Genomic DNA, 23,664 nt, shown 5'->3' with positions numbered 1-23,664 from the left:
GGTGAACAATTATCTAATGAAAGTTTTTCAGTCCCTGGAAACTTTGAAAAAGAGGTTCGCTGATGCAGATGAGTCTAGGTAGGACGGAATTAGGGGTGGAACTCATTCTTGTGCTTCTTACTTTAGGCCAACAGTCTTCACACTGTGTACGTTAACCGTGTTCGAAGACTTCCCCCAGGTACATGCACACAGGTGTTTTGAGAAAGTCCGTTTCCAAATCTTCCTCTTCCAGGTGTCCTTTTTCCGAAGACTTGTCTTCTTGAGAGCAGGTGTTTCCTAGAGATGCAGATTCTCTCTCTCTCCCCTACCTTCTTTTCCATAAGCACCTTTCTCTCTTTTTACATAAGACCATCTCTAATCCATCTTCCTAGTTCATTTTATCAAAAAGGGCTGTTTCTCACCCATTTTTACTAAACTGTTGATCAAGGATGTAAAAATCTATGAGATAAGGAAGGGCAGGAAAGGAGGACATTTCAGAATATCAAGTTTAGGGGTAAGAAAATGAATGATTCCAGTGTCTGGACATCGCCAACATATGTTTTCTAAATCTCTGTTAACACACACACACAAACACACACACACAAACACACACACACAAACACACACACACACACACACACATCAATCTGATCAATTTGTAAATTGATGTTAAAGGACACATTTTGAAGGGGATGAAGTCAGGACTCTTGTACAAATGAAGAGACAAACATTTCTAAACATATGAAAAATGAGAGAGCCAGTAAGGTCTACAGTCAGTTCAAAAAAGACCATTGATAAGAAGGTTGAAGTGAATTTGCTAAATTGACGTGAAATCGGCTTCTTCCACAGAGGGAGAGGAAAGTCCATTGGACTTCCGCAGGGTACGATCTGTTTACATGCCTGCAGATGATAATTACTTGCTTTCCGATCAGTTTTCTGCAAGTTAACTGCTGTGTCTGCAGAGTTGTAAAATGGCCCTAGTCAAAGACAGTGAGTGACTGACACAAGCCAGTTGGATGAGTAGTTAGGGCACTCACTAGTCAGTCTTCTCAGTTTTCCTTACGCCGATGATTCACATAATTTTGATATTTCTTCACCATGTGATGTTTTGTACTCTGGAGTTCAAACACTGGAGTGACATTTCTGTCACAAAATGTCATCCGTTCCCATCTCCTCATTTATGTGAACATAGTTTCCCAACATTTACTTTGATAAGAACAAAAATTGAGAAACTGATGTTCAACCTTGACTCGTACTAGTAATAAATATATTCATCCACATACGCATTAAAAATAATTGAAAAATGAAAGTACTCAAGAGAGAGGGTTTTCCAGTAAGAATTACTTTTGTGTACATGTAGGACTAATTTGTTAACATTTGTAATATTTGTGTTGTTTTGATAAGTTGCATTCACAGTTGTGATGGTAACAATCGGAAAAGTATTTTTTTTGCCATTGAGTTAATTTTTTAAAATTTTTTTATGTTTATTTATTTATTGAGAGAGAGTGAGAGAGAGAGAGAGCAATCTGGGGAGGGGCAGAGAGAGTGGGAGAGAGAGAATCCCAAGCAGGCTCCGTGCTGTCAGCGCAGAGCCTGACGTGGGGCTCCTCAATCTCATGAACCATGAGATCATGACCAAGAGTCAGAGGCTTAACCGACTGAGCCACCCAGGCGCCCTGCCATTGAGTTTAAATTTAAGCTAATAAACATATTTTTGATGCAGAAAAGGATAATAGAATAATGAATAAAAGACATTCAAGCATAAAATAAATAAAATGAGGATAAATTTCTAAAGGGCCAGAGGAATGGAGACACGAGTTGGAGGAGAGAGTGTAATTATGCAAAATTTGTGACCATCAAAAAGCAGCCTGCTCATGTATTCTTTGGAAATGAATGATGATGACTTTCATGGATGTATTTCAGTGAGTGAAAAATAGTTTTACTTTTATGGGTCAATATTTAAAAAAATGTTTTTAATGTTTATTTGTGAGAGATTGACAGAGCGTGAGTGGGGGAGGGGCAGAGAGCGAGGGAGACACAGAATCTGAATCAGGCTCCCAAGCTCTGAGCTGTCAGCACAGAGTCTGACTCGGGGCCCAAACTCGCAAACTGGGAGATCGTGACCTGAGCTGACTGAGCCACCCAGGAGCCCCTTTATGGGTCAATATGAACAGAATGCTAAAGGTGATGTTCTTTACAACCATTCACATTTTGGTGAAATTTTTTACGTGTCAATCTAAAAATGGGCAGGAGGGGTTTACAGAATGCATTCTGGATATTTACAAGTGAAAATTTGGAAATCCCTCTGTAGCTTGTCCTTCCTCTGGCTTTGGACCAAAAATCAGGGGTCAGTCATATGACAAACCCTTTCTGCAACTTTAGTGCTGGGAAGGGAACCAGTTTGTTGATTGACAGAGTTCTAGTGACTCCTGGTTTTGCTAGATTTAGGGAAGACATTTAAGGGCTAAAGACCTTGATGCTTGTGACGCCTCTCAAAAGAGAATGATAGCCCATCAGGCTTTATTTCTTTTTAAAGTTTTTTTTAACATCTATTTATTTTTGAGAGACAGAGACAGAGCCTGAACAGGGGAAGGGCAGAGAGGGAGGGAGATGAAGCAGACTCCAGGCTCTGGGCTGTTAGCACAGAGCCCGAAGCAGGGCTCAAACCCACGAACCAGGAGATCATGACCTGAGCAGAAGTTGGCCACTTAACTGACTGAGCCACCCAGGCGTTCCAGGTTTTATTTCTTTTTAAACAGTTGTATCTTCACTTTGCTCTTCTTTCTGGATCTCCCCTTGGGAGGCACTCACTGTGGGTCATCGTGTGTGTGTGTGTACGTCTGTGTACAATAACCGGATAGATACCACTGTTTGGATCTGTAAACATAAGCTTTCATCAAGTTTGGGAAATTTTTGGCCATCATTTCTTCAGGTATATTTTCTACCTTAATCACTCTGTCCTCTCCTGGGATGCTGAGGACCCTAATATTACACCTCCTAATACTGTCTCACAGGCCTCTTAAGCTGTGTTCATTTTTGCATTCAATTCTTTTTCTCTCTGTCATTCAGATTGGATAATATATATACCAACAAGTGCACAGTCACCTCTTTTTGCAATCTCCATCCTGCTATTTGGCTCACCCAGTCATTTTTTGCTATTGTATTTTTCAGCTCTAAAATACTCGTGTTTTTTAATGGGTTCTTAAAAAAAATTTTTTTTTCAATGTTCATTTATTTTTGAGAGTGAGAGGCAAACTACGAGTAGGGGAGGGGCAGAGAGAGAGGGAGGCACAGAATCCCAAGTAGCTCCAGGCTCTGAGCTGTTAGCACAGAGTCCATCATGGGGCTCGAACCCACGAACCATGAGATCATGACCTGAGCTGAAGTCAGATGCTTAACTGACTGAGCCACCGGGCGCCCCTCTTTTTTATAAGTTCTGTGCCTCTTCTGAGAACTTTGAGAACTTCTGCCTTTCCATTCATTTTAAGAGTGTTTACCTTTGGGGCGCCTGGGTGGCTCGGTTGAGTGACTGACTTCGGCTCAGGTCATGATCTTGCAGTTTGTGAGTTCGAGTCCCACGTCGGGCTCTGTGCGGACAGCTCAGAACCTGGAGCCTGCTTCAGATTCTGTGTCTCCCTCTTTCTCTACCCCTCCCCTGCTCACGCTCAGTGTCTCTCTGTCCCTCAGTAATAAATAAATGTTAAAAAAATTTTTTTTTCTAAAAAGAGTGTTTACCTCTATCTTCTGGAGCATAGTTGACATCATTCCTAGAAATCTGGTCATTCCAACATTGCTGTCATTTTGGGGTTGGCCTTTGTGGATTGTCTTTTCTCTTGAGAATTGATCACAGTTCCCCAGTCCCTTGCATGTCACACATGTTTGGATTGAATTCTAGACATTTTGAGGATTGTGTTGTGAGACTCTGGGTCCTTTTGAAATGCTCATTTTTACTGCTGTTGTTTTCCCAGGCAGCCAGCCCAGTTCTCCCTTATAATGGTCCCAACATCAGTGCAGTTTTTAAAACTTTTGCTGTGCTGCTTTGGACCCCCAGGAAGCACTGTTTAGGGCTTAGTCTGGGACTTGAGCACTGGCTTCTATTGCAGCACAGATCTCAAAGCCTGTGGATCTGTCCCCCACATGCACACTATGGGGCAAGACTAGGGCTTGTACTCATTCATGCACAGAATGAAGGGATCCCCCTTTCCAGCTCTGGCTTCTCTGGGATTCTCCTCTGGCAGTGACATCAGGGAAGCTTTTTTTTTCCATTTTTTTTTTAACATTTATTCATTTTTGAGAGACAGAGAGACAGAGCATGAGTGGGGGAGGGACAGATAGAGAAGACGACGCAGAATCCGAAGAAGGTCCAGGCTCTGAGCTGTCAGCACAGAGCCTGACATGGGGCTTGAACCCACGAACTGCGAGATCATGACCTGAGCCAAAGTCGGACACTTAACCCACTGAGCCACCCAGGCGCCCCGTGTCTGAGAAGTTTTTAGTGGCTTATGCTGCTGCTTGCTTCTCTAGGATGCAGTTCTGTGACTAGCCACACACACACACACACACACACACACACACACACACAGACCGCTGGACTTTGCATCACATTTTTCCATCTGCAGGACCTCCTTTCCAGGTCTTCTGGCCAAACAGAGGAGGATTCTCTCAGAGATTTTGTTTCCTGAACCCCCTGCATAGCTTCAATCTTGGATCAACCCTGGAGAGAAGAGAGAAAAACAAACAAACAAACCACAAACACATTCCCAAATAAATCCCCTTTTCAAGTTTTGATTGCTTCCTTGAATTGGCCTGCTATTGTTTACCTTTCAGTCAGGGAGTTGCTTTTTATGTCTTGAACACAGTTTAGAGATAGGCTGTCATGGGCCAATTCCCTCTTCTTTTTTTTAATTATTTTTAACTTTTATTTATTTTTGAGACAGAGAGAGACAGAGCACAAGGGGGAGGGGCAGAGAGAGAGAGGCAGACACAGAATCTGAAGCAGGCTCCAGGCTCTGAGCCGTCAGCACAGAGCCCGACGTGGGGCTGGAACCCATGAATCATGAGATCATGACCTGAGCCAAAGTTCTACGCTCAACCCACTGAAGCTCCCAGGCGCCCTGGGCCAATTCCCTCTTGAACAGCACTGGTAGCTCCCTCCTTCTTTTGACACCTTCCAGTGTCCCTTTCCCCATTCCCCCTCTACCTGTACCCTTCCCCATTCTCTTCCTTGTGTGTTGTCCACTTTCTCTGTGTCCCCTTTACTTTGGGCTTTCAGTTCCAAAGAACAACAACAACAAAAAAGAAGAGCCTGTAGTCTTTTGGTGGTCCAGAGCTCTATTTGAAAACTCCAGTTTTGTTACACGTAATAAATAGAAGTCAAGTATGAAAGTAGACCCAGGGGGCTGGAGACAATGTGAAGAAGCAGAAGGGGGTTGGGGGCCACACGCATCACCTGGCTCTTCTAAATCGAAGGATCACCCTCACATTTGTTAACAAACGTCATACTCAAAACCGGCTTAGTTCTTGATCTGAACTGATCCTTGGTTTTTCTCTTAAAGAGAGTTGCTGAAGCTGCTATTCAACCGCATATAAAGCCTACACTGCATGCCAGTAAATTCTGAGATCAGAAGGAATTTCAGCAAACCTTGTTGTCTTCACTATTCCAGGAAGACATGGCATTCTTTTTTTTTTTAATTAATTAATTTTGAGAGAGACAGAGACAGTGTGAGTGTGTGAGGGGCAGAGAGACAGGGAGAGAGAGAGAGAACCCCAAGCAGGCTCCGTGCTGCCAGCACAGAGCCCAATGTGGGGCTTGAAGCCATGAAACCCAAGCTGAAACTGAGAGTCAGATGCTTAACGGACCGAGCCACCCAGGCGCCCCAAGACGCGGCATTCTTCACACTGAAATGTCGGGGTTTAGCGACGTGAAATAGTTTTAGTCAAGTTTTTATGGGCTGTGTACGGCAGAGCCTTCGAAGTGTGGTGTGTGAGATGTCCAGGTCATCACGTTTAGGGGATCAGAGACCTGGTGACATGTGCCGTAATGAGCACTCACTGTGTGCAGATCACAGTGATGAGTGCTGGGGAGCATTCAGAGATAAATTATAATAGTGACAGTTGGCCATCACTGTCTAATTCACGAAGCTCCCCTCGTCATGTCCTCTGAGCTTCCCAAGAATCCCGAGGCAGTTATTATTAGGTAGGTAATACTTGCGATTCCACCTTCGAAAGTCCCCTGGGCTTCCCTTCCCTGCAGCCACCAGCGGTCATCTCGGTGGCCCTTCGAACTCAGTGTCTCACACTGAACTCCTCCCCTTGGACACCTCCATTCCCTCTGTCTGTCCGCACCTGCACCGCCTGACCCTGAGACAAGGCATCTGAGACACTGCCTTCTCTCTTTCCCTCCCAGCCCCACTCAAGCCCCGTGGTCCCCGCTCAGACCTCCTTCATTCTCCTACGTTCTCAGACCTTCTCCAACCCGCTGCCGCCTTGTAGTAAATTCCCACGTCCCCCCTCAGCTTTGTCCGCCGCTCCTGCCGGCTACTCATCAATCCCTTATTTTCCCGTGAGCTCTTAGATAGCTTCTGGCACATGGTGAATGAATGCCCGAGGAATATTTTCTAGCTGCAGTGTCTCCATGTCTTGGCACATGCTGGGCATAGGCTCAGGGATACATCTACTCTACTTACCTTTCTGCTTCCGATAATGCGTCTTCGTCCTTTGAGATTCCGTTTCGCTCCTAACTGAACTCGAAGGGCCTCCTTACTTCCCAGGGCTCCCTTGAGTACTCGCCCTTCTTGACCCCCACACCCCATGCACACATGCTCCCACAGCATTCCCGGGCACTTCTATGATCAGATTTCCCAAAGCGTGGGTCCTTTTACTCTGAGGTGCGCTTCTGAGAAATGCAGATTGCCAGGAACACCCAGAACCACTAAGTTAGTATTGCTGAGATGGGGGTGGGGTAGGGGGAGGGCAGGAATCTGCATTTTGGAGGCCCCACTTCTGCCCAGCGATTTCTGCTGCCGTGTGAAACACCACCGCTCTGCTCTGTCCCCTCCAGCTGGTTCTGGGAGCGGGAGCGAGGCTGTGGCCGCTCAGGGAAGTCTCTGGTTAAGATTAATTACCACCTGTGTCTTTGCTGGGAGGTGAGAGCAGCAAAGTTAACTCTGACTTAACTGGTTTTTGACTGTACGGTTATAAAGGGGAGCTTGAGGTTTGGCATTAAGCAGCACAGGTTTGAACCACGCAGGGCCACGGAGTGCAGAGTTTTTCAATAAATACAGCAAATACACTGCTGCAACCATAGTTTCTCTTCATGATTTCTTAACGTTTTCTTTTCCCCAGCTTACTTTATTATAAGAATACAGTATATAAATACAGCATACAAAATATGCATCAATTGACTGTGTTATCGGTAAGGCTTCTGGTCAACGGTTGGCCATTAGTAGTTAAGTTTCGGGGGAGTTAAAAGTTATATGTGTGGGGCGCCTGGGTGGCGCAGTCGGTTAAGCGTCCGACTTTCAGCCAGGTCACGATTTCGCGGTCCGTGAGTTCGAGCCCCGCATCGGGCTCTGGGCTGATGGCTCGGAGCCTGGAGCCTGTTTCCGATTCTGTGTCTCCCTCTCTGTCTGCCCCTCCCCCGTTCATGCTCTGTCTCTCTCTGTCCCAAAAATAAATAAAAAAAATTAAAAAAAAAAAAAAAAAGTTATATGTGGATTTTTAATTGCATGGGGGATGTTGGTGCCCCTAAACCCTGTGGGCTCGAGGATCAGTTGTACTTGTTTGTTTTTGAAAACAACATTTATTGAGGTACAGTTTTGCATGCCATAAAATTCACCCATTTTAAGTGCACAATTCAATGACTATTATCATATTTCCAATATTGGGCCCCTACCACCATGATCCTGTCTTAAATCATTTCCCTCACTTCAAATAGAAACTTTATTCCTATTTGTAGTCCCTTCGCATTCCTAGCCTCAGCCCTAGGCAACCACTGATCGACCTTCTGTCTCTAGAAATTTGCTTTTTCTGGATATTCCTAGAAATTGAATTGTATAATACCTGATCTGTGCCTGGCTCTTTCACTTAACATCATGGTTTGGGGGGGCGGGGGTGGGTGGCTCAGTCAGTTAAGCGTCTGACTCATAATTTCAGCTCAGGTCATGATCTCATGGTTCCTGAGATCAAGCCCCGTGCTGTCTCTTCCTCTCTCTCTCTTTTCCCCTCCCCGACTCAGGCACCCTCCTGCCCTCTCTCTTTCCCTCTCCCTCTCTTTCAAAATAAATAAACTTTAAAAAATAAATATAATTTTTTGAGGTTCATCCATGTTGCAGAACGTATCAGTGCTTCTTCCCTTTTCTATTGCCGGATAATATTCCGTTGTATGGATATGCTTCATTTGTTTATCTAGTCATCAGCTGCTCCCCGTCATGTTTTGGTTATTATGAGTGATGTTGCCATGAACATTTGTGTACAAGTGTTCCTGTGTGTAGACATGTGTTTTAATTGCTCTTGAGTAGATAATGCAAATGGTATGGCTGGGTCATATGGCAGATATATACTTGGCTTTTTAAGAAAGTTCCAAGTGGTTTCCATAGCAGCTGCAGCATTTCACATTCCCACCGGAAGTGTAGGAAGGTTCTGATTTCTCCATGTCCTCACTGGCACTTTTAATCATCTGTCTTCTTGGCCCTGGCCATCCTAGTGGCTGCAAAGTGGGATCTCATTGTGGTTTTGACTTGCATTTCCCTGATGGCTATTGATGTTGAGTCTATATGCTATACTGCTGGCTAGTTGCATATTTTCTTTGGAAAAATATTCAAATACTTTGGTCATTTTTTAAAATGTTTAATATTTATTTTGAGAGAGAGAGCGCGTGAGAGCACATGCACGGGAGTGGGGGGAGGGGCAGAGAGAAGGAAAAAGAGAATCCCAAGCAGGCTCCACGCTGTCAGTGCAGAGCCCAATCCAGGGCTTGATCTCACAAATTGTGAGATCATGACCTGAGCTGAAATCAAGAGTCAGATGCTCAACCTCCTGAGCCACTCAGGCGCTCTATTTTGGCCATTTTTAAGTTGGAATCTCTGTCTTATTATTGAGTTGTAAAAGTTCTTTGTAAATTCTGCACGTAAGGAGAGCAATACATTTTTTTATGGAGCGACAAAAGGTCCATGGAAGCCCTTCCCAGGCTGTGATAGATTAGCCAGCGGAGTCTCCATGACTTCTCACCAGGATGTGGCCCTTGGGGAACTCCTGGAAACACCTTCTTGACCTACACCCCTTCCACGACCTAAGCAAGAGCAAAAGGGCAGTGCAGGGAAATAGGAAAGCATAGGAGCTTAGAAATGGGTCATGAAGTGAGTTAGGGGGGAGCTTCTTTTCAGTGAAGGGTCTCATTTAGCTAAGAGAGTTCACACTTCCTGATAGGGGAATTATTTCATTCCTGGTCCACTCAGCATTCAGACTCTATGATTTTATGACTCTGTCCTTACCCGTCACTACCACAGGGCACAGAGCCAGCCTTCGAGATATACTTAGACTTCCCCCATGGCCTTAGTTCCCACTGGGCTCTTCCTTGCAGCCCGGTGTCCTGGAGGGCTGGCCTGCCCCCAACGGCCAAACTGTCCATTCCTGAGGGAAATCATGGCCCCTGAGGACAGTCTGTGTCTCATCCAGCCGTGTAGCCCCAGCAGCAGCACAGAACACATCTCAAAACACATTTGCATATAATTTTCTTCAGTCAGCAAATGAAGAAACAGGAATGAACTCCTGTATTAGAAGTGAATAAATTGAGACCCAGATGGATTAAATCATCTGCCTAGAGGGGTGTAAGCTGCCAGTTAAGGGACTGGATCTCAAATGAAGGTTCCCCGATACCAAGATGCTTTTTCTACCATATCAAGTTATGAGCCCTCACCTCTTATCTTCAGAGATTCCAACCAGAAATATTTGTATCACGGGACGGATCAGGGATGCTCCTGAGAAGTGATACCACCGGAGTGGGGAGGGCAGATGGAATGGGGAGGTCCTTTCTACGTGTGGTTGATTATTTTACCCTTCTATGTCCAACTTCGGATTTGGTGGAGATGACAGGAAGTAAATGGCGAACGGTAAAGCGAGGTTACCTCTGATTTGTAGGACACGAGGCGGCCTCGTGGGAGCGCTGAGTTGCAGAGAATGGGTGTGCCAGTGCCGGGAAGGACCCTTGAGGCAGTGGCAGCAGCAGAAGGGTGGGAGGGGAGAGGGAGCGGTGTGGGGGAGGGGGGCACGTTTGAGTTGTCAATGCGATTGGGTCTTAGGAACCCTGTGAGTTATAGAGGGCTGGGGTGGGGGGGGGGGTCCTTTGGAAAGTCCAGCTGAAGAGAGTTTGCCTTTGTTCTCTGCACTGGGACCTTTGGAGGAATCCGTCGGCTAATCAGGATCTCCTCTGGTAGGTTTTCTCCAGTTTTGTGAAAAATTTAAAAGTGTTCTTTCATTCGCGTAACTCTCTGATCTCTCCTATTCTGATATTACTGTCTCAAAATTCAGAGACTTTTGAAACTTCTTTGCAATGAAAAGAAAATGGTGGCTTTTTCTTTTTTTTCTTTCTTTTTTTTTTTTTTTTTTTTTTTTGATGTTTGGTGAAACTGGCCCCAGCAGTGCTCTTCGGGAGGGAAAGCGAAAGATAGAAAGGCAGGCACCTTGACAACGGGAATGTGTCTCTGAGAGAACAACTCCCTGGCTTGACAGAGCGGGGTCTCCTTCCGGCCCCCTCCCACGACAGCTGGGCCCAGAAATGTATTTTAATCCCACTTGATTTTCTACCCACGAGCACTGTGCTGGGCAGGTAGAGGGGACTAACTGAATGAATGAACCCAGCGTATCCAGGGAGGGAGCCAATGAAGGGAGGAATGAAGACTGTGGTTTGTTTCTGCTGCACATACTATTTACCCCATCAGTAATACTGAACCACACGATTCCTTCCCCCCAGGGATTGGTAGCTTCTAGAGAAAGGAAAGGAAGTAATTATTACAGTCACAATAAAGAGAAATTAACATCTAGGACGGCCTGGTTCGATGGTAGTTCAACAAATCTTTCTTTAATTCGGGCGGATTTATAGAGAAAGGAGTCCATTGTGACTCTCCTGTTTGCTCACACGTAAGCCAGCTGCCCAGTCTGACCATGAGAAAAAGTTAGAGAATCTCCCATTTCCTGTCACCTCAAATCTGTTTTCTGTGTAAGCTTAGACTCATGATCCTTGGAATCCCTGGAGTCTGGGTCTCCTTTATAGAGTTAGAGGAGAAACGCTCACCACAATTATTTCTGCACCTTTGGCCTCATGAGAGCAGAACTTCAGCCAGCAGTCTGGACCCTGGAACACCCAGCCGTTGTGAACATGAAGATGTTACCATAGTAGTGTTCTCCCTGGCTTGTTTTATGAACTTGCTGTGAGCGATTTACAAAATCCTTTGGACAGTGTGGAGTTTTAAAAATCTTGAAACCCCGAAGGGAAAAAGGAGCTGTGGAAAACCCAGGGTTCACATTCCAGAGAGCGGGTGTGCTCTTGTAAGTCACGGGAAGAAGCCACCGTGGTTTTAAGTGGGTTAAGCTAACCTAATGTCTTCTTCGAAGCGGAAATCTTGGGGCTCCTGGGGGGGCCCAGTCGGTTAAGCGTCTGACTCTTGGTTTCAGCTCAGGTCATGATCTCACGGTTCGTGAGTTCGAGCCCCACATCGGGGTCCGAGCTGACAGTGCGGAGCCTGCTTGGGATTCTCTCTCTCCTTCTCTCTTCCCACCCCTCCCCCCACTCACTCTATCTCTCTCTCTCAAAAATAAATAAATAAACTTAAAAATATATGTACACTAAAAACTAAAATAAGCAAGTGGGAACTTCTCCTGTGAAAATCTGGCTCATCACCTGAACTGGGATTATGCCAGCGAGTGGGCAGGCAAGGGAAAGGCAGTGAGTGGTAGCCAATTAATTAGTCAATCAAAAAGTATTTATAGAATTCTCCGTGTACACGGCAGCAGGCAGGACTCAGAGGGAGATGCAAAGAAGAGTAAAAGGTAGTACCATAGCACGTGGAGAGCTCAGACTTGTGGGAGGCAAGGTGTGCATGTGCTAGTGGAAAGATAGGGCGAGGCAGGATTTTAATTGAGCAGAGGTGTCTTCTAGATGCCGAGACTGTAACACAGACAAGCAGGCGGTTATTCTGGGCTTATCACCATTGACGCTGTACCAGAGGGTGGCGATTTTCAAAGCAGCTATAATTGGTTAGACTAAGTAGTTCTGTCTTACCAGACCCCTTACCACTGAGCACAAGACGATTTGGATGAGACAATCTGAGGGATGAAGGAGCGTTGTTTTCCAAATGTGATTCCACGGAGATTGGGCTTGTGTCCTTAGCAGAGAGCTCTTTTAAAGCAAACATATCATTCTGGAAATGTGTAGGGGCCTCCGGTTAGAGGATAAAGAAGTCCTGGGGATGTAATCTACAGCGCGGTGACTGTAGTTAACAATATCGTGTTGTATATTTGAAAGTTGCCAAGAGAGCAGATGTTAAAAGTTCCTAACACAAGAAAAAAATCCATAACTGTGTATGGGGCTGGTTAATTGAGCTTATTGTGGGGATCATTTTGCAATGTACAGAAGTCACCCCCTTTTTTATTTTATTTTATTTTTTAAATGTTTATTTTTGAGACGCGCGCGTGCGCACACACACACACACACACACACACACACACACAGTGCAAGCAGGGGAGGGGCAGAGAGAGAGAGTGGGAGACACAGAGTCTGAAGCAGGCTCCAGGCTCCGAGCTGTCAGCACAGAGCCTAACGCGGGGCTTGAACTCCCAAACCTCGAGATCATGACCGGAGCCGAAGTTGGACACTTAACTGACTGAGCCGCCCAGGCACCCCCCTCCCGCCACCTCCCCGTACAGTAGCCGCCTCTCATCCACAGTTTCAGTTACCTGCAGTCGATCACAGTGCTAAAGTAGATACATGATCCTCTTTCTGAGGCCGGGAGGGCAGTAGCAGCCGTGTGCTGCTGTCATAGCGCCTACGTCATTCCCTCAGCGCATCTCATCACGTAGGCATTTTATCATCTCACGTCATCACAAGAAGAAGCATGGGTACAGCACAGTGAGGTATTTTGAGAAAGAGAAAGGTCATATTTACATAATTTTTATTAGAGTACAGTATACTGTTGTAATGGTTCTATTTTATTGTTAGTTATTCTTGTTAACCTCTAACTATGCCTAATAGAGAAGTTAAACTTAATCGTAAGAATGTGCATGTAGGAAAAAACACAGCATATACAAAGTTTGGCACTCTCTGAGGTTCCAGGCTTCCTGGGAGCGTCTTGGAACAGATCCCTGAGGGATAAGGGAGGACTACGTCATACTCTATCAAATCATTAGCTGTGCATCTAAAACTAATGCAGTATATGTTGATCAGTTCTGAATTGTTTTAATGTTTGGGGGAACACATATGACTGCCAAACTAATTACATACCAAAAATCTCACTGTTGCACATGGACTTGAGAAAGCCACTTTTAGAAATCTTGGCGGAATAATAAGTATGTGAGTAGAGGAAACTGAGACAAGGAAAAAAAAATTATAAGGGTATAATTATAAGGTATGACCTGAAATGTTTAGCTAGTCATTTCCATTGGCCAGGTTTTTTATGTTATGTTATTTTATTTTACTTACTTATTTTTCATTTTTTATGGAAGTGTAATTACGTTCATAGTGATTTGACAACTCTGTTGGCCAAGTCTTTTAGATGATTGCCCAGCAGTTAACATGCACAAAGACTTGATACAGTGGTTTGTAAATCTGTTTGCACCGTTAGCAAAAATAAATGGGATGTCTTCCTAACAGTAGCTAACACATCTATCACTGATCATGTCACAGACTTTGTGTGCCTTTCTCTACACACTTATAGGAACCCTATGTACAGGTAGTAACTAAATAAAGCAAAACAAAATTAAGCTCTTTCCCAAAGAACTTCAGTTAGTGATTCCAAAAGCAGGGCCCCCTCTAAACAGCCCTGGTTAAAAAGAGGCAAACGATGGAGACCTTGTAAAAATGTCTGTAAGTGTGGGGAACTCTCCCTTTCTGGAAACTACTGTGGGAAAGGGTAGGAATGTCATCTCTCTCACTGTTTTAGTCATTGTCTCATTGCAGAGCATTGCACACAAAATTAGTATTAGGAACTATCTGTACTTTAAGGATGGGTTTTATGAAATGACCAATGTTATTTTTTAACTTTTAAGTGATACTATAAAATTAACCTAAGTATAATATAAAAGTAATATATGGGGGCGCCTGGGTGGCGCAGTCGGTTAAGCGTCCGACTTCAGCCAGGTCACGATCTTGCGGTCCGTGAGTTCGAGCCCCGCGTCAGGCTCTGGGCTGATGGCTCAGAGCCTGGAGCCTGTTTCCGATTCTGTGTCTCCCTCTCTCTCTGCCCCTTCCCCGTTCATGCTCTGTCTCTCTCTGTCCCAAAAATAAAAAAAAATAAAAAATAAAAAGTTGAAAAAAAAAAAGTAATATATGAATAGAAATAATATAACACAAATATAAAATAATATAAATTTTTAAATGATGACAGCCATCCTTTCACCTAGGAAAATGCTACCAAAGACAGTATATGAGAGAATACTAACTGGCTATATTCTTAATGAAGTGTATGAAATATTTGTAAATGGGTGTATTTGGTGTAAAGGAGTTTAAATTGTTTAAGGATTTAGAATCCTAACTACTTTATTTGAAAAAAAAAACCCACAAAATTTAGTTTGTAAACTCAGAGATAAACAGGATGCGATGCCCATTTTCCTATTTTTGCCACACCTTTTTGAAAATCATTCATTAAAACATTTGATCAACCCTGAGGTATGTCATTGTGAAATCCCAAACCCTTGGGGACAAAGACCCCGCAAACTTCCTCCAGAAAGGAAAACAAAGACTGCATCAAGGGATGAAAAATCAGAGAATCAGAACGGCTTTGGACCTCTCAACAGTAACCTAGGAAGCTAGAACACAGTGGAGGAATGCCTTGCAAATTCTGAGGAAAACTTCCATCCCAGAATCCTACACTCAGCCAAACCTCCGAAGTGTGAAGGCAAAATCAAGGTATTTTCAGACTTGCAGGTTCTCCACAAAAATTGTCCTTTCGCGTACCTCGTTTTCAGAAGAAAATGCTCTGAAACTAAGAAGACAGTTAAGAAAGTACACCAAGAAAGAGGAGGGTATAGAATCGGAAAAGCAGGTGTTACTAGGTAAGAGCGAGTGGGGAGAAGGCCCTGGGGTGAAGGGGAAGGCAGATCTCTGGTCCCAGAGGCACCGTGGGCCTACTGAGCTCTCATGCACTTGGAGTGATTCTCCAGAAGAGATGCCTCTGAGAAGAAAGATGTAATAGCATTCCAGACGTGTTTGCCTCAACTGAAAGGAGACTTGTACAACTGGGAGAAGAGTTTGGAGGTGAATAACTTTTAAGTATGTAGAGAAAACTGGGAAGCTGAACAACATAGCTGCAGGGAAACAGGTTGTGAAAAAAGAAAATGGAGAACAATTTTAGGATACGTTGTGACTCAGCTGTGAATAGTCATAAACGGGTTGACCCTGATGCTTGGTCACATAGAAATTGTGACACAACAGCACTGGGCAAAAGGAAGTGTTCATGTGTCTGGTGGTGGGGATTGGGCAAAACCTCTTGGTGTTGGTGGGAACTCAGTGGATAATGCCTGGAACCGAAGAGAAACAAGACACACAGAGATGGAAGCATGTTATGTACAGATGAGGAGATAATTACTGAAAGAAACAGCTAAAATCATGGAGATCGGTTGATTCTCAAGGCAAAAATGGAAGGGGGCAGCCTCATAGAACTATTGTAGAGCTATTTAAATTCTGTGCATGTCTAAAGAGTTAAACTTTAAAAAGGGAAAAGTAAGGGGATAATTCAAATGAGGACAAAAAACCAAGATGAGTTCTACTTCCTATTATAAAGGAACTCAAGAAAGAATACTACCAAATTATTACAAAACAAGGAATTAAGATTCACCTCGAGTGTCATTTGCTAAAACAGATCATTAAAAAGAGAAGGTCATGGAATTCCGTATTCCTCCCACTTTTTCTTTCCACCCACCCTCACACCTGGTCAGATGATTGTATTTATCCTCTATAAGCTGGAGGTTATAGGGGACCTCATCTTGGGGTTCTTCTGCATGAATTGGAGGACTAGACGGTCTGGAGACCAAGTTTGAGCCTCATCATCTGACCTAGTCTCTTGATTGCCCAGCTGTGTGTCTGGCTTCTCTCTGCTTCTCATCTGATTCTTAGAACATCTTATGTCTGACCAGTTTGCCATAGATCCCCTCTTCTGTTGGCTTCCTGGTCCAAATCCATGTGTCTGTCCACCTGGCTCTGACTCATTCCTTACCCTGACCTTGCTGTCTCCATTTCCTGTCCTATCCATTTCCTCAGCCTGATTCCTAATTCCTGGCCTCATGAAAACTTGGCTAAATCCACTTTGAAAAACCAAGGCGAATGAAACTGCCTGGGAAGAATTTGGAGAATCTGTTGCTCTGTTCTTTCTTCATTCTTGAGAGCCAGGATAGCAGCTGAGGCCACATGTGGGGAGGGGTGTGTGTGTGTGTGTGTGTGTGTGTGTGTGTGTGTTGGGAGAAGAAAGCATAGCCATCTTGGACCCCATCATTCTCCCTGGGAATATACCATGTATATTTTGGATACCTTTCTCTTTTTTATTCTCTCTTTTATTTGTTCTTCCATTTCTCTTAGAAACTGTTCTAAAATTTTAAACCCAGAGGCATCTTTCCAGCTTCCTTGCCTGGGTTGTGTTTTGATCTCTTCAGAGGCTGTGACAAGACTCCAGTCCATGGTGATTTTACGCGAAGTGACATCTGATTTGTTTTCAGACTGCATTCCACACCAGTCAGCCTGGCCCTGCAGTGTGTGGGCGAACTCCTGTTGTCTCTCAACATATGGAGCGCTATTAGATAGTGTGAGTTTGAGTCTTGTCAGGGAGGCCGATTAAGCCCCAGTCGGGGACAGCCGTCCTAAGTGTGAAATGTAACAGGCCTTCCTGAAATGGCGCTGTGAGCCTCTGGAGGTGGTGGGTGCCTTTCTGTTGGGGCACCGGGAACTTGCTAACAAAGCAAACACGTTTTTTTTTTTTCCTTAGCATGGGCTAGGTCTATGGTGTAACATTTGGCAAGTTGAGTAACAGAGAACATAGATAACCGTGAACAGATGGACGCCTATTAAAAGATTTGAGGGGCTTTTACCATCTCTCAAATGGCCTTCACCCTCCTACAGGATACCCAGTTCCCTTGCACGATTACGTAAAGGGTTCAATTAAATTGCTTCTTCTTTTTTTTTTTTTTTCAATTGCAGTAGAAGCGAAAGCTCTGACGTTAAGAGGAAAAGAATAGATGAGAAACTTCTAATTTTGAATCCCCTTGGGATTAGATGCTGATTTCAGCCGTGCAGAGAACACTGCCCCATATTTTGAAAGCATAGCTGCTGGCAGTTTCAGAGGAGATGACTTTCCAAAATAGGCAGTGAACCCCCCCCCCATCCGTATCTGATGACCATCTGACGTGTGGATGCAGAAGTACAGAGCTACCCACATGTTTTGATAAGTCTAACCTTGCTCTTGAAAATGGCAGTGACATGTCATCATTATGGAATACAAAACACATAAAAAAATGCATTAGTTGGTTGTTTGCAAAAATAGGAAACATTACCTGTCTTAGAGAAATAGTATTTACTCACCCTCTGGGGCAGCCCTGTCTCCTCTATGGGAGCACGTCTATCTTCTTTGGCTTAAGATGATGCTTAGAAAGTTCTCAAAAGTGAGAACTTACAGACACTGATTAAGATGGGGTGTGTCTTACTTTCTCTGGGGCAGCAGCCTGAATTTGCCAAAAGCAGTCGTAGGTTGATATGGCGGGAGCTATGGTATCTCTAAGCTGGATCTCATGAACTTGGCCAAATTAGATTGGGTTCCATTCCTCAGCGGTTGCCTTCATAACATTACATTGTAGGGCCAGCAATTTTAAGGTACTCACCTGTGCGCACTCAGGATAGCTCTCTAAGAAGTGTTTGGACGCAGAAAAGCTAGATCCCCAACATGCCCACTCTTATCCTCAATCCCTTATCCAGCGTCAAACCCAATTTATCCCAGCAGAGACTGCTGGGGAACCGAAGCTTCCTGTCTCCAGAAACCACTCCACCTAAAACTAAACTTTGTCCAAAAATAATCAGCAGCAAAACGAAATATACACTGTTAATATTTTAAATTAAAAATTTCCACCATTCGGAATAATTGTAACCTAAAGTAATCCAGTGGCAGACACACTGAAGGTGGTAATAAGTAGAAGACAGTTAGCCCTTAGAGATGAAAACCCAGTCACCTGCTAAGTGATATGGTTTCATAAACTCAGTTCCGAGCTCAGCTGTTTGGCTTAAAGTAATTGAGTAGGTAAACAAGAATTACCAGTGGGTTTAGTGTCCCCTGGAGAGTTATACTTTCACAGAAAGAAATCATTGGAAATAGTTAAAATATGCTCCTACCATTTAGTAGGATAAAAGTTGGCAATATTAATTGTGAGATATATGTTCATAGGCTTTTAGTTTATGCTAGACATAGATTGTATCATAGCACAAGGAAGCATCCGAGGAGATACTTGTTAATGGTGTAGGGAGTGATTTTTTTGTGTATTGCATATGGAGCTTATAAAGTCATTGAATCGAATAGAAACCAAGATCAATATAATTTGGGTTTTTTGGGTTTTTTTTTTGTTCCAAGGTTTACGTTTTTTGGAGTTTCACATATTTTCCTGATGTGTAGAAATATTCTCTAGGTAATGAAAGCCATTCCGAGTAATTTCTATTTTCCCTGTTGCTGCTGTTAAATTTAATGGTGTCAGCTTGCTAATCCTCCCTGACATTCACACGGACTCCATTTGTGCCTGTGTTTTTCTAGAATGGCAGAGATGCAAGGACTGATGGAGAGGCTGGAACGGGTGGTCGGCCGACTGGAGTCGCTGTCTGCAGAGTCACACCGGCCTCCTGGGGACTGTGAGGGACTTAATGGTGTCAGTAGAGGTAGGGACACCAACTGTTGTCATTACTTAATGTTCTCCCCATCACTTAGTTCTCAGGAAATATTTTTATCACCCTTTCTTCAGCTTTCGTACTCCTACCTTCCTTCCTTCCTTCCTTCCTTCCTTCCTTCCTTCCTTCCTTCCTTCCTTCCTTCCTTCCTTTATTTGTTTTGTTTACTTTTTTTGAGATGCAGCGGGGAGGGGGAGATAGAATCCCAAGCAGCTTCCTCACTTTCAGCGCACAACCTGAGGCGGGGCTCAAACCCACGAACTGTGAGATCATGACCTGAGCCCAAATCAAGCATTAGACTCTTAACCAACTGAGCCACCCAGGCGCCCCCATACTCCTTCCTTTGTACGTGATCATGATATTCACCAGATGCAAGCCATCCCTGAAGAAGGGAAAGGAAATAAAGTTTCAACCCACAATCTGCAAAAATTACCAGTATCTGTGCCTATTAAGAGTATAATCTATGTGCCAAATGTCGTTATTCGTTTGCTGTAGTGTTTATACTGTTGTTCCACATTCCGCAGTGGCTATACATATATTATCTGAGTAATTTTATCAAAGAGAAATTAATGTTCTCGATTACAGTGTCAATTGGAAGGAATTATCATTCTGTAGATTTGAATTTTAAAGAGAACAAGTCATTAAATTTAAGAACTGCAGTTTTGAAGGAAGTGAGTCTGACGGGAAGCCAAACGTTGGTTCCAAGTAACATGATCACGTCTCATTGTGTCACCTGTGCCTGTTCCTAACCAAATATGCCTTTAAAGTCATATGCTAATGCCACTTAAAAAAAAAGATTTTAAATATATGATCAAACATAAAAAGTTAACAACATAACATAAAAGTTAGCTAGAAGAATACCATATAAGGCAAACTCTCTAAGTATCGACAGTAATTTTTCCAGTTCCTTCTTGTCTGAGGTCGTAGATTTAGGAAATAAAAATACAGGACACCCAGTTAAATTTGAATTTCAGATGAACTACTTTTTTGGGGGGGTATAAGTATGTTCCACATACTGCCTGGGATATACTGCATGGTACACACTTAACTCTAAAAATTTATTCATTATTTATTTGAAATTCCAATGTAACTCGGGGATCTGTATCTCATCTGGCAACTCTATTCTTGTCTCAAGTACATTTCCTCCTTATCTGACCCATTTTGAATCCTATCAGGCTTTGGGGACTGAGAAAAGCCTAGGGGAATGGGGGCTTCAAAAAAAAAAAAAAAAAAAGCTTTCACTAGGCAAGATCCACATTGGTGCTTCTAGAATTTCAGGAGTATTTGGGGGCTGTGCCTTGTATCGGATGCCTTAGGACAAAAATTACTGCATGAACACAAATGCACAGACTGGTTTTTCCCCCCTGAACATAATGAAAATTAAAATGTTTTGAATGAATTGAAAGGGGATGTTCTTTAAAGGGAGGCTGCCAGGGGCCTGTAAATTTCTTCCACATCAACTGAAACACATCTATGATTTCATTCTGAGCCTCTCTTTGTTAACTGTATAATTGGTGTAGGAGATTCAGTAAACCTCATTTGTAAGGAAATATTTTCATGTTCGCTTCAATAACTTGGGTTTCCTTATGTCTTTGACATCAGGAGATCAAAAGACATTTCTGTACGATTGCTGCCCACAAATAGAAAGCCTGCAGACACATAAAATATAAGTAAAATCCAACTCTCAGAACACTGTGTAGCATTGTTGAATAAAGGGGGGAAAAACTCAATAATTTGAACCTCACTTGACTTAAAGAGGTACTAGACTGCACTTTGTATTTTCTTTGTTACAACAGTAATTTTCAGGGAAACTTAATAGACTAAACAAAATTGGAAGGTGTATAATTAAATTACTTAAGTATTTAAACAGATATTTTCTAATACAGAAAATTGTTCCAAACCAGTTATTAGAATGAGGTCTTTTAAAACAGCTTACCCAGCGGTTTATTATCCTACTAGGAATGCAATAGGGTCATTGGTAAGCAGGATAATTAGTAAAATATCTGAATGATAACCATCCTTAAAACATTTTACAACCCTAAACAGCGTCACTTTCATTTCTTCTTAATTTAGTAAGCTTTGATGGTTTTCTAAATTCTATTTTTAACAAATCCTTAAGGACACCCTCTCACCTGAAATATAAAACATCGTTATTATGGTGATGTTATAACTGAAGTTAAAATTTTTTTTCTGATTTAGAAAGAAACTTTTAGGAGTGCCTGGACGGCTCAGTTGGTTAAGGATCCGACTTCAGCTCAGGTCATGATCTCACAGTTTGTGAGTTCAAGCCCCACATCAGTCTCTGTGCTGACAGCTTGGAGCCTGGAGCCTGCTTTGGACTCTCTACCCCTCCTCTGCTCTCTCTCTCTCTCTCTCTCTCTTTCTCTCTCTCTAAAATAAATAAACACTAAAAAATTTAAAAAGAAATAAAAACAAATTTTTAGATGGAACCCTGTCCACTACATCTGTAATATGCAGAAGTCAGCGAACTGCCTTCTTATGATACAGGTGCTATGTTGTGTTTTATGGTGGTTTTTTTCCCCCTGACGATCAGGTAAGTTTCGTTCAACAGTTGAAGAAGTATTTTTGCACACACACCAAGTAATGAGTACTTTGTTATATACGAGGGAATCTAAGATGGATTATATGCAGAATCCTCCAGAATCTTTGGTCTCCATGCTTTGCTATTCAGGGCCACAACTGCTTTGATTAAGGGATGCTCACAAGATGCAGGCTGGGAAGAAAGACAGGTGATTAAGGGCTGCCCAGAGGAGGTGTGAACAGAGCTAAGTGATGAAAGGGAAATAGGAAAATAATTCCCTTTTATAACCGTTCCTTCTGCTGTGTAGAGTCCTTTGTCTCATGTCTCAAACTCTCTAACTTTAAATACATCGCAGACACCTCTCAGGTGTCTCCCACAGGAACAAACGGGTTTATCTGCTTCCAAATGGACCCCTAAGGAATCTGTGGGCTTGCCCCCCTTTTATATTCCAGAAGTTGGTATGTACTGTATTTTGAACTTTAAGGTTCAGCTTCAATAGCCTGCTTAGAAGTTAGACTGTAGGTGCACAGCACTGTAAGCAGCTGTTTTCATCACCTTCTGGGCCTGTGGAAATGGGCATCTGGGAAAGGAAGGAAGCTTTATCCTACAGCTTTATGAGCATGGCTACTAATGTACAGTTTGAGAAAGGGAATCCTAGGTTTTGGTTTGGATTTTAATTGCCTGTAGGATTGAGTTTTTCAATATTAGGGACATGAAATCTGGGACTAAGACACAATTTTTCTGTTAAAAAGCAGGGAAAGAGATACAGAGCACTCCAGGTTGGGCTGTTGTCGCTTGGGTTTTTATGGTAGTTTGTCAGATCAAAACTTAACGTGAGTTAGCTCAGCAGACCTTTTCATGCCTCCCAACTCTGCCTCCCTCCCCCAGGAAGTGAGGACAGGATGGAACAGAATGTGTGACATTGGCATTGTTTTCCTACTTACCAGAGTTTGTTATTGCCTTTTAATTGTCCTGGGTAATCTTGGTAACTGTGTGCAAGGTCTCACAGCACCTGGGCAGATCAGTGTAGTAGAAAGTACACTTGGCTTATGTCAGTTCTTGGATCTGCCTCTTACTTGACTATAGTTTTGGTCAAGTCATGTGCTCCGATTACATCTCCATTTCCTCAACCAGTAAAACTATGATGGTGCTACTTAACCTCGTGAGTTTGGGGAAGAAACAAATTCGAATGTAGGTGAAAGTGCTTACTCAAATAGGAGAGCATTGTGTTTTCTTGAGCCATTGAAAAACGTTTCAGGAATACTGACCGATTGAATGACTGCCTGGGTGAAAAGGATGAGAATGGGATGGGTGATATTAAGCTTCCATAGGGCCTCTGGCAAAGCAGTATCAGCTTTTCATTAGACTCCTGGGGACTGGGGCACCTGGGTGGCTCAGTCATTTGAGCTTCCTACTTCAGCACAGATCATGACCTCAACAGTTAGTTCATGGGTTCAAGTCCCACGTCGGGCTCTGTGCTGACAGCTCAGAGCCTGCAGCCTGCTTCCGATTCTGTCTCCCTCTCTGTCTGCCTCTCCCCTGCTTGCACTCCATCTCTCTCTCTCTCTCTCTCAAAAATAAATAAAAACATTAAAAAAAAAAAAACAAACCTCTCAGAGACTGACAAAATGTGATTCTTCCAAAGGTGTGGCACCCTCCGTGGAAGCCTTTGATACGCTGATGAACAGCATGGTGGCGGAGTTTTTACAGAAGAGCAGGATCCTTGCTGGCGATGTGGAGACTCACGTGAGTACTTTTCTCTCTTTGTCTCTGTGGAGGAGATGACTACTATGTAAAAAACAAACAAACAAACAAACACCCCAGAAATGGCAAGGGTGGGTGAGGATGTGGGGAGACCGGGGCCCTCGTTCACTGCCGCTGGCAATGCAGAATGATGTAGCCAGCGTCGAATGCCGAAAGCAGGATCCCGGAATGCTATTTGCGTACCCACGTTCCCAGCAGCATGATGCACCAATAGCCAAAAGGTGGAAGCCACCGTGTGTGTGTGGACAGATGAAAG

At 43.5% G+C, this 23,664-nt stretch overlaps 1 protein-coding gene across 3 annotated transcripts in view; it reads left to right on the top strand.

Moving 5' to 3' along the window:
• Positions 1-23,664, top strand: part of LOC131513743 (RNA-binding protein 24) — a 240,629-nt gene that overhangs the window by 87,580 nt on the left and 129,385 nt on the right. For all 3 annotated transcript variants that reach the window (XM_058732923.1, XM_058732922.1, XM_058732924.1), the window contains 2 exons: positions 18,972-19,093; positions 23,290-23,390. In XM_058732923.1, coding sequence (XP_058588906.1) covers positions 18,972-19,093; positions 23,290-23,390 — 223 coding nt within the window. The remainder of the gene's footprint in view (positions 1-18,971; positions 19,094-23,289; positions 23,391-23,664) is intronic.

This window comes from Neofelis nebulosa, chromosome 6, assembly GCF_028018385.1.
Source record: "Neofelis nebulosa isolate mNeoNeb1 chromosome 6, mNeoNeb1.pri, whole genome shotgun sequence".
In the NCBI taxonomy this organism is placed as follows: domain Eukaryota; kingdom Metazoa; phylum Chordata; class Mammalia; order Carnivora; family Felidae; genus Neofelis; species Neofelis nebulosa.
Note: the sequence above shows the minus strand (reverse complement) of the source record. Positions and strands in the feature narration are given on the sequence as shown.